Source organism: Orbicella faveolata, unplaced genomic scaffold (assembly GCF_042242905.1).
Source record: "Orbicella faveolata isolate gen_17 unplaced genomic scaffold, um_ofav_v1 contig_1, whole genome shotgun sequence".
NCBI classification, from domain to species: domain Eukaryota; kingdom Metazoa; phylum Cnidaria; class Anthozoa; order Scleractinia; family Merulinidae; genus Orbicella; species Orbicella faveolata.
Genome location: NW_028301536.1, coordinates 36,004,634 through 36,016,420, shown reverse-complemented (window position 1 = coordinate 36,016,420; position 11,787 = coordinate 36,004,634). Strand labels below are relative to the sequence as shown.

Genomic DNA, 11,787 nt, shown 5'->3' with positions numbered 1-11,787 from the left:
AAGTTCAAGAAGCGAGAGACACATCCCCGTCCCTATTAGAGACATGATGTGTGCTGAGACGATTAACAGTTCTACTCTTCCGCTTCCTCTAATAAACAGCAACTACGATAGTCTGCTGGTAGCCGTTGTTTTCGCCAAGGGTCACTTAGACGAGTGTTTAGTCATCGCGAACGCAAAAGGGCAGTATGGCGGGGACCGAGTAGGGAAGAAGGCGGGACGAGGGCGGTATGGCGTCCATATCTCGTCCCATTCCCCTTAAGGCTGAAGCGTCTGAGCTCGTAACCCCTGCTGAATTTCGAGAGAAAAACAGCAGTCTACAACTAGGACAAAATTTCTTTCTTTGAGGTTCTGCTTCTGTTCTTTTCGCTTCTTCCTTGTTTCTGTCAGGCTAGGAAGGTATTCCTTGGTAAAATGTCTCTGGAAGGAATTAGCTATCGCTTGGGACTGTCTCCGCATCTTTGTCGATTTGATCTCTTCGTCACTAACTTCAGCATCTTTATAACTCGGATTCGCCCGCAACAACCAGAAATGATTTGGCGTTAACGCTTCAATGTCCTCTGCATCATTGGACACTTGAACAATCGGTCGACTGTTTCGTATCCCTTGTGCCTCGACTTGTGCAGTTCTCAGTACTACTTTGAAAATAGTCCTGTGTTCCAGAATGGCTTTTAGTGTCTTCTTTTTGTACTTTTCTAGTCCCTCCCATGCTCCTTCTAAGTGCGTGGCGCTGTGCGGCTGAAATTTCCACTCGATTCTTTTAGCCGTACAAAATTTTTCTATCCTATCTGTATCCAATAGTTTAATGCATTTCCGCGACTCATTGTTTGCAGCGACAAAGCTCGTTCCATTATCACTGTGGATGCTCTGCGGTCATCCACGTCGAGCAATGAATCTCTTTAATACCATAATGAAATGATCTTTTGAAAAATCATCCACAATTCAAGTTCGAGGTGGCACGCTCTAGTATTATGCAAGTGAACAAACACGCCGTACACTTTAATTTTACCACGTCTTTCCTTAACTAACATAGGTCCAAAAAAGTCGACTCCAGTGTTCCTGAACACCATTCGTGGCTCAAGTCGCCACTCTGGGAGACTTCCCATTCGCTGCTCTTGAGTCTTTACTGTCTGGCGATAACAGTAGTTACACTTGAACGACGCGTTCCGCACCTCCTGGCAGCCATGGATGATCCAATACTCTTGCCTAATTTGACTGTGCAAGTGCTCGGTTGGCGAGTGGTGGCCCATCTCCAGAAACTGTATCTCTTCGCTGAATGACTCAACTTGCGCCCTCTTTACAGTATAATCCTGGGCAGCTCTCATTTCTTTCTTTCATTTTTGGTTCTTTGGCAGCTTTTTAAGAATTGGTCCGTGTAACCATTGGTTTTGAGTACGTCCACCACGTGTTGTACTTCGGACTTTTTGTCTTCGTCAGTCGACGGAATATTCTTTGCTCTGTCAAGAAGGGTTCTGGCCACTGAGCGTTTGTGTTGCAAAGGGTGGTGAGAGTTGAAATGGAGATACTTGTCGGTATGGGTTGCTTTTCTGTAAACACTGGTTTTAATTGATCAATCAGTATTTCTAGTTGTCTTCGTGTCGAGGAATGCGATGGATTTATCACTCTCTTCTTCGACTGTGAATTTGATGTGCTGGTTGATCGAGTTAAGATAGGAGTGAAATTCAGTGAGATGCTCACGGGCGAGGCAAACGTGGCTATCGTCGACATATCTGTACCAACACTTAGGGGGGTGTGGTGCAGTACTTAACGCTATTTCTTCGACGTCATCACATCAAATTCACAGTCGAAGAAGAGAGTGATAGATCCATCGCATTCCTCGACACGAAGACAACTAGAAATACCGATGGATCAATTAAAACCAGTGTTTACAGAAAAGCAACCCATACCGACAAGTATCTCCATTTCAACTCCCACCACCCTTTGCAACACAAACGCTAAGTGGCCAGAACCCTTCTTGACAGAGCAAAGAATATTCCGTCGACTGACGAAGACAAAAAGTCCGAAGTACAACACGTGATGGACGCACTCAAAACCAATGGTTACACGGCCCAATTCTTAAAAAGCTGCCAAAGAACCAAACCACCTAAAGCATTAAATCAGCCCCAAAATAATCAGCCACAAAGCCACAGAAGCTTTGTTACTTTGCCATATTTTCAAGGAATCTCTGAAAAAATTACAAGAACTTTGGGACAATTCGACGTAAATGTTGCTCATCAACCCGTCAAGACGGTTGGTTCGATCCTGAAGAAACCGAAGGACAAATTCGATCAAGACCTGTCAACTGGTGTCGTGTATAAAATCAATTGTAAAAACTGTGAAAAACTTTACATCGGTCAAACATCCAGAGCACTGAGATCCAGAACAAAAGAACACAAAAGAGCCGTCCTCACATATGACAAGAACTCTCTTTTGGTGCAACACTGTATGAAAAACAACCACGAATTTGATTTTAATAATGTCAAGGTCATAGACCGCTGTCCCTTGTGGTCGCGTAGATTGTTCTCGGAAGCGTGGCATTCTATTCGCGAACCGAACTCAATTAATGACCACGCGCATATTTCAGACATTTACAAAATGCTAAATTAATCCCTAGCGAGTTCCTCACGTTCTTATAAACATCTCATTTACATTTAGACGCCGTTAACATTCATTTCATCACTGAAGAAGGTTATAGTATTTTAGCCGAAACGTCTATTTTAAGATTTTCAAGTCAGTTACAACAACTTTTGGGATTTTTAATTGTAATATCGTTGGTTAAGAACCCTTTGGCCGGCTGGAGGAAATTCTCATTAGTCGGGCGACCGACTATAAATTTACCCTAGTAGTTCAATCACATGCAATGGGTAATACCGCAGACACGTAATTAAGGCTCAACCTTCTTTCCATGATGTCGAATAAAAGTCCATGCCGAAAGGAAAAGATATGTCGAATAGGCGCCACCTTTTCTACGTTCAAACATACAGACTGGCACACCGTTCGCGGTAAAAGTAGCAAGTGTGCGTATAAATTTAAACGGGTCGTTACGTGAACTCAAAATAGCAAAAGAATCGAAAGATCTTTTAGCAAAGGTCTCACTGGAACCAAACCAGAAATCAAATGACTTACATGAGTTATCAATGAACAGAAAATGTGGAGAGAGTGTTACTACAGACGACAGAAGAACATTACCAAAGTTTTAGGTGGTGATAAAGACATTGTGTATCGTGATCAAACTCTAGGAAACAAAAAGAAAGATGCCAGGTCTGACTACAAGAGTGGCTTTTATCTGAGTAAGGGGAAACGTAATTGTTGTATTTATGTGACCTCGGTCATGATTATTATATCTATTATGTTTTTGCTCAAACAGAGGACATTATCAGCCGTTATTTTTCTATTTCTGCCATTAGTCTTGTTGCTTTTTTGTGTATCAGGAGCCATAATCGGGGACGGAGACCGTAAGTCTTGGGATTCGCGCGCACCTATGATATGGGAAAATTTTGCTATTTTTAGAACAAATTGGGCCATCCTGACGACATATATCCGCGCGGACCCACGCACATGTCGGAGGTTCTCGCGCGGATGTTATCACGTTGCGTGATCAAATGGTGAGAGTTGTGAGATTCTCTCGCAGATTTTTCACAGCGATGGCAGGGAATATGGCAGTGAATAAGAACCAGGGCTCTTATATGTAGTTTTATGCTCTGAGCTAATGGAAAAGGTAAGTTTTTCAGGGTCGAAAACAAGACTTCAATTTCGCGCTGTGAATGAATAATGCTCGCCCTAGTTGTACGGGTAACATTTCGTTTGTTCTGTAAAGAAAAATTAACTTATGTAAGAAAACAATCTACTCTGGTATCGAGTTAATTCGTGAGTTTCTCAAATCATAACCAAAACCTGTTTTTGATAGTTTCTTATCGTTTCTGCTTGCTTGGCGAGTTTTCAAAAGTTTTTAAAAGGAAAGTCTGACGCGTACAAGTACCTCATTTGCATATTGCAGCGCGTGCACTTTCAAGTTCCAGTCGATGTTTACAATTGTCAACAAATCTTGACAAAGATTTCTTGTCGTTATCTTTTGTATTGAGATGCTGCAACAATTTTCATCAACGCCAAAAGGCTACTAACTTAGTGAAATTTTACACTGCGAAAATAAAATAGAGGAGGAGTTTTGATAACTCAACCAACAAAATCGAAATTGTTGTTCGAGTTGATTAATGAAAGCGTCATCGTAACTTTGCTGATTATTTCTGCTGTATTCACATATTTTCGGATAAGCTTTTGATATGTTTCCAAACATTTATCAACTTTAAACATATTTCAAAACTAGAGATATTATATGAGTTCGATGTACGTTTCCACACGAAAGTGCGGAAGTCCAATTTGCCATGTTTTACTGACTGTGCAAAACACACATCGGCGGGCGCTCTCATTCGCATTCATCAACAACGGACAATTTATTGGATTTTTACACAGACAAAACCAAGCAGCATCTACAGACATGAACTTATTGTCACTTATTGGGCCTTGATTAAACATCAAGCGTTGCTTGCAATTCAGGCGAAACTCAAATTTGCAATTATTTTTTTATTTTTTTATTTTTACTTTTCGGTAGACTCTGGCGAAATCCTCGCAAGCGTGTGGCAAGAGGAGGGAAACTTTGAAGTCTTGAAACACTGCTATATCCAAATATATCCAACTGGTTTTTTGCTGTGTTATGGAAAAGCTGTTAATCTTCAACATATGTGAAACTTACAGTGGAGCAATGCGGGGCTCTTGTAACTTAGCAACGAAACACAACTTGGTCAGTGATATAAAGCGGGATATAACTAAATTCGACACCGTCTTACTTCACTCAAACTGAAGTGGCTTACGGCGAAAATATTGCAGTAAAATTCTAACTGACATGAACGTATTGAGTTGTGGGCCAAAAGCATCAAACATTTCGGGAATTTCGGACGCCATTTCCCCGCGTTACATCCGCAAAAATCCTCGCAGCGTGTACCCGCGTGTGCTACACACGATGGCGCAATTTGTTCTAAAAATAGCAAAATTGTCCCATATCATAGGGACAGCTCCAATACTAGAAATGGCGCGCGCTTACGGTCTCAGTCCCCGATTATGGCTCCTGTGTTTATATTATATTCGCATGTTGTGTGCGAATGTTTGTGTGGTATCAAATAACGTGGTGTCAGATGAATGTAATGTATTCTTGGTTTCATTTGCGCACCTCCCCCCACTCGCCCCTCCCACCCCCGAGATGACGTGCGGCTTCCTAATATAACTGGTATTCTGCATTAAAACCTATGTTACGCCATTTCTTAGTGGCTCATCCCCTCCTTAGAAAAATCCTGGATCCGCCCCTGTCTGAATTGTGCGACATGAGTTCATATCAATAACTTTAGGACGTTCGCGCCAATTGTTTGTGCGCATCCTTACTGCGCGCGCAAATTCAAACGCCACGTCATGCATAAGAGCGCGCGCTAAGTAATAAAATAAACAGTGATAGGGCAGATGGCCCATGCCATTGCTTTACCTGGATTTAACGATCTTGGACGTTCGGTGACCCCTATTTTTCTTTTGATGGATCATTTTCTCTACCGATTTTCTACGTTTAGCAAAAGAACGAAAAAATCCATTCCCTAGAAATTTGATCTTTTTGCAAAATGTACCATCGAAATTCGTTCTTTTTAGCTCTTCGTTTATCTGTGTGACGGTTTCAAATGTCTCTTGAAGGGTTAAGTATTGTAGAAACGTTGGTAACATTTGGAATTATTTACGCAACAGACCCACTTCTACAAAATATGACTAAGACCGTTTCCCTTCGTTGACTCACCTTCGATGTTTTAAATTATAAACCCCTCTAGACCATGTTAAATTACGTGCGCCGATTTTTCAAAATCAGGGTAGTTTTCCACACGCTTTATCTCTTAAACGAAGTCGGTGACTCCCATTGTTTTCTGTATTCTGACACAAGTTATTCATTATCTGACTGCAGCAAAAATTTTAAAAAATCTATTGACTGGAAAAGTTTTGCGCGAACGTCCTTAAGACCTATTGCCTGTAAATATGGAGAATCCGACGGCAGGTCGGACAATTCGGATTTTCTTTTATTGCCTCAAAAAGAACCTTTTGGTGAACTATTTTCAGAAATATACTTCCAAAGTTCCAGCGAGTTCACATTTCCGTGAAATCTAGGAAAGTTCTAAATACCGCTCAATCAACCAAGATGGCCGATGGAATTTATGCAAAATTGCACATTTTCAACGGGCCAGTACGGAAACAAGGGAATTTGCCTGGATTTCATACTCACACAGTTTGTAATTTACACTTTGATCATTCTTCTGAGCTAACAGTCATCTTGAAGTAAACACATTTTGTCTATTTCTTGGCTGTTTGAAAAATACAACTATCGCAATTTAATTTACGAGTAAAATTTTAACTGATTTTAGAGGGTCATAACTCTTCTAGTATGCGAATCTCTCAACAAATAAAAGGTTCTAAAACAAGAGCTATGCTATGGGTATACCATATCTAAATGGCTAGTTTGGCCCGTGAAAATTAAGGGCGCTAGACGAAAAACTATGAAGGTATTTTGACCAATTGCGCCATTTTTGGACGAGCGAACAAGAACTTCGATTTCGCAGTCATCTTTATAAACATAATTCGACATGCTTCATGACACAAATTATTCGTAGACATCGTGTATTGTAGACTTAAGCAGGAGTTTAATAATACCTCAGAATAAGCCTTGGTTATAGATGGTACAGTCCTCTACAAATCAGCCGCCCAAGCAGACGATTTTGACAAAATGTCGGCCTTCATGGTGGAACGGTAAGTCCTGCATTCAAAACTTGAGCACCTTTGGCGAATAAATGGAGAAAAGGCATCGCTACTTCTTCCTTGGATATCTCTTGTTATTAATTCTCTTTTTTTACGTTAAAAAAGGGGAACCAATCCCGACTGCAACGATTAATAGAACCGTTTCAGGTTTTGCTCGGAACGAAACGCAAGTGTACATGTAACGTTTGTGTACACAACATTATTGTCATTATTCCCCATTGTTCTCTTTGTCTCGGTGTCACGCCATGCAATACACCGCGACAACATATCTAACACGCTGGCTGACCAGTCACAGTTTTAAACCGCTGCATTTGAAATTTTTCCTCTACATTGTTTTAGAAAAAGATATATAGGGAAAATGGCCAAAAAAGAAGCAGCGTTTCTCGGTTTTATCTGTCAAATTTACGGCGATTTCGATTGTGAAACTCTCGTTCATGACTTTATGGCCCGTCACAAGAGTCAAGTCGTCTTCTTACCCAGATTTCTACAGGACTTTGCCATCTATAACCAAGGCCATTTCTGAGGTATGATTTAAATCATTGCTTACTCGTGTGATACACAATGTCAAAGAATAATTTGTGTAATGAAACATGTCGAATTATGTTCACAAAGATGACTACAAATTCGACGTTAAATTTTCAGCTTGGTCCTCTTAGAATGGCGCAATTGGTCAAAATACCCTTTATAGTTTTTCGTCTAGCGCGCTTAATTTTCACGGGCCAAACTAGCCATTTAGATATTGTATACCCATAGCATAGCTCTTTCTTTAGAATCTTTTATTTGTCAAGAGATTGGTATCCTAGGAGAATTATGACCCTCTAAAATCAGTTGAAATTGTACATGTAAATTAAATTGTTATAGTTGTATTTTTCAAACGGCGGAGAATTAGACAAAACGTGTTTACTTCAAGATGAATTTGAGCTCAGAAGAATGATCAAAGTGTAAATTACAAACTGCATGAATATGAAATCCAGGCAAGCTCCCTTGTTTCTGTACTGGCCTGTTGAAAATGTGCAATTTTGCATAAATTCCAACGACCATTTTGGTTGATTGAGCGGTCTTTCGAACTTTCCTAGATTTCACAAAAATGTGAACTCGCTGGAACTTTGGAAGTATATTTCTGAAAAAAGTTCACCAAAAGGGTCTTTTTGAGGCAATAAAAGAAAATCCAAATTTTCCGACCTGTCGTCGGATTCTTCATATTTACAAGCAATGGCTGTTAAGAACTTCTTTCGAGCGTAAAGGTCTGTATTTTTTATAAGATTTACAAGAGGGGCATTAAAGCGCAAGCAATTAATGTGCGAATGGCGCAGGATGTCCAATTCCAAAGAGTGAACTAGCAGTTTTACACTGATGAAACGGCAATCCTAACCGATTAAGAGCCCTCGCGATTGTCAGATAATGAAAAACGATGGACGTGTCTTCGATGTTACTTTTCATAGAATTCCCATCTCTTAACTTCTTTGTCGTCACATTTCTAGAGTTAGTTTCATTCTTAGCTGCAGTTAACAACAATATTTGAATAGATTTGATATCACAAAAACTTTAATGCGTCAAAGGCCTGTAAGTGACATTAAATAAATATAGGGCAAATACGAGGAATAACAAATGATTGACTTTTTCAAGTGTCATGGTATTCAGCACTGCTGTGCTAATAGACCATTTTCGTATTCTTAGCAGTGGATCGGAACTAACTCGGAACTGAGCCTAATGTAGGGAGTTTTTTCAAATGCTATTAGAAAATAGCCCAAAGAAAATATGCGCGCTGATGGGCTTAAAATCGAGTTTCTATCAAAACAATTAGATTACGAGCTCGAGATTTCTATCACACTATCTATCACTATTTCACAATAGATAGTGAGTAGCGTAGCCAATCACAGAACGGCATTCGTGATAAAACGCTAGTGATTTATACTAATTAACAATTAGATTATGAGCTCGAGATTTCTATGAGGTGGTAGCTGATGAGGCCGAAGGCCGAATCAACTATCGCCTCATAGAAATCGAGAGCGAATAATCTAATTGTTTTAGTAGAATTCTAACTTATATTAACGCAAATAATGTTTTCGAAATATTTTTCGACACATTATTGAACTTTACTCTTTAACAAAATCGCACGTATTGAATTGTCCTTGGTAAATTTGCGGTTGCTTAAGCGCACCTGTTTTGAATAATTTCAAGTTTTTAAAGTCAAGAATCCGTTTATGTCCTTTTTTCAGTCTTCTCAGGAATTTAATTATCCATTTACACCTAAACTTTCTCCCAAAACTTCGGAAAAACAATAAAAACGTTGCATTTCGTGCACGACCGACAGCTACTGCATTCTAATGGCTGATAGTATACGAGTAGCTCAGCCAATCAGATTGCAGCATTTGCATTAGTATACTAGTAGAATTCTACTAAACTTGTTAGAAACAGAGAACTAGCACGAGCTGTTGGCGCAATGATGGCGTGAGCAATGAGAATTTACATCTTGATGATCAAAGTAAAAAAGTTGTTTTCCTTTTTCTGGTCGCCGAATTTTCTAAAGAAATAGACAACATGTTCTCCGTGTTTCTATCGAGTTATAGAAACATTCGTGAAAGTTTGGGAGAACTCGGAAAAGCTGTGGAAACACTTGCCTTCCGGCTCGTTTTCCCACAGCATTTCTCGTTCTCCCAAACTAGCTCTTTGGAGTTGTTTCAAAAGCGCTGATGTTAATAATGACATCAGATTGTCACGGTTGCATTGATGTCAGCTAAAGTCACGGTCAGCTAGTAATGAATATTTTATGCTCCAGAATTTACAGGTAAACGTTTTCTAAACCATTCTTTAGTATGTAGAGCTTTTCTTTGTTGAGATTGTTGTTTTTTCTCCACGGGAAAAAAAATATAAAGAGTATGGTCATGGCAGTTTTGAAGGAGCCCTGTCAGGACAGAATTAACTTTCATAAACTGATAACCATGATATTAATACTCATTACTACAGTGCACACCCATCTTGCTCACTTCTTTACTTTGTTGCTTCTTTACTTTGTTGATCGTCGGACTGTTAGTTTCAACATATAATGTTCTCTTGACGTTCCTGACGTTACTGAGTAGAAATAATGTGAATGCTACTCGGCATAGGATAAAATTATTTGCATTCTTCACTCGCTGCCGGATAAATTTTCTTCCACTTATCGTTCTGCCAATTCAAGCCCGCTCATACCCCCAGGCATTGGACGAGCATTTGACATTTTCTTTTCATAATGTGGCAAATACCCCACCGTGATAAAACAAAAAAAATCCCCACGGTAGGGCCGTGACAACAGAGAAAATACCCAGTATTAAAAGTTAAAGCTCAACACTTTACGTTCTTCAGTTAAGCTTATATAGAGACATTGCCGGCTCTCATGACCGTTAACGTGAGACAGCAACTTCTGTTAGAGTTTGATTATGACTGTTATTGATGTAATCAATGTTTTAAGATAAAGCGTATTGAAATTGATTCAAACATGGTCAAAAGTAGTGCACACCGATCTTCACAAAGACGATGTTTGTAAAGAAAACTCATGGGAAGATGGCTTACCCCTGTTTGTTTTATATCATATAAGTTTACACATGATTGTCGTCTATCGTCTTCGCCATCGCTTCTCGACTCAATTTCGATTTTCTCGCATGTGGAAGACCAACATGAATTTATAAGGGTGGTGGTAGGGCACGAGTTAGTTTCCAGTGGGTTAAATGTCAGAAAAAGAATTTACAACTACGTTTTCTACGTAGGGTTAAATCCTTAGATGTTTATTAAAGCAGGTTTGCGCCTGTACAAAGCGCTGACGTATAAGTCTTTGTTTTTGTCTCAATTGTCATATGCCCCACCCCCGGGAAGCGACCAAATGCCCCATAGTGGGGACCACCAACCTGTCAAATGCCGTAAAATGCGCCGAGGGGTGGGGCAGGAGGGGATGGGCGTGCTTGGAATTGACAGTTAAAAGGTATGAAAATTGAGTTTTGTAGCTATTTGTTGTTGTTCCGGGCTGTTCTAGTCAGTTTTTTGTTCTTTTAAACCAGAATTCTCACCACAATACTCTCCATGACTTAACAGCTAAAAAGAATGGTTCCGTAGTCGTCAGGCCTTGATTAATTTATCTGCAAAGTTATATTTAACAATTATTCGCCGAAGGCGAGGTGAACATTGGTAAATATTCACCGAGACGAAGTCGAGGTGAATATTCACCAATGTTCACCGAGCCTGAGGCGAATAGTTGTTTTAGTATAATTTTCAGGGGTGAAACACAGAGTAACGACTAGAACAGACTGTTCGTTTTCATACACGCATGGAGCCGTAGTTTTAATAATAAGCTTACATGTAAGCTTACATCGATTGTGAATCAATTTACATATCAAGTTCGGCAGTTAAACAAACAAGCGAAACACTACGAAAAGTAAATTCATCCCGTGCCTTTGTTTTATCGTTCTTGACCTCATTCACAGCTGTCATCATTGTCTAAAAATGAGTAGTTTTAGTTTGAAGAAAAATAAATTTCGGTCAATCGATCTGATCTGCTGGCGATCAACGTAACCACTGCGTTTGCGATTCTTAAAATCCCTTGATTACGAGTTCTTCAAAGGATTTTTGGTCCAAGGTTGACAGCAGTCATTTTGAAAATTCTCCCTCCTTCCAAATATCCTGGAATTGAAGTGATGTCTTTCGAATAAATGAAAATTTGATTCAGCAACTGTCCGCCATGTCTACTTGCCGAGATGGCAAAGTTGACGAGCTTAGAATCCGGGCCTCGAAAATGTTATTATATTCACCGCCTGGAGCGGTGAATATAGCGTCATATAAGGAATCGCTCGACCAATCAGATTGCTGGAAACTTTTTGTTCAGCTTTGAAATTATACTAAACTGCTATATACGCTTGACATTTATTGTTGCTTGACGACGTTTAAAATTTGCTATTATGGTTTGACAACTTTATTCGCGGGCTT

At 39.8% G+C, this 11,787-nt stretch overlaps 1 protein-coding gene across 1 annotated transcript; it reads right to left on the bottom strand.

Moving 5' to 3' along the window:
* Nucleotides 1–255: 255 nt before the first annotated feature.
* Nucleotides 256–1,322, bottom strand: LOC149118923 (uncharacterized). The gene is made up of 2 exons (XM_089293858.1): nucleotides 1,007–1,322; nucleotides 256–785 (listed from the first exon to the last, which is right to left on the bottom strand). The coding sequence occupies exons 1-2, from the start codon at nucleotides 1,320–1,322 to the stop codon at nucleotides 256–258; spliced, it is 846 nt and encodes a 281-aa protein (XP_089149984.1).
* Between the last annotated feature and the right edge of the window lie 10,465 nt (nucleotides 1,323–11,787).

Bases quoted from the DNA above. Each gene is read 5' to 3' on its own strand.
- LOC149118923 (XM_089293858.1), bottom strand. From the start codon at position 1,322: ATGAGAGCTGCCCAGGATTATACTGTAAAGAGGGCGCAAGTTGAGTCA. The intron at 786-1,006 runs GTAAAATTAAAG...TATTGGATACAG, and splicing joins GTTAGTTAAGGAAAGACGTG to ATAGGATAGAAAAATTTTGT.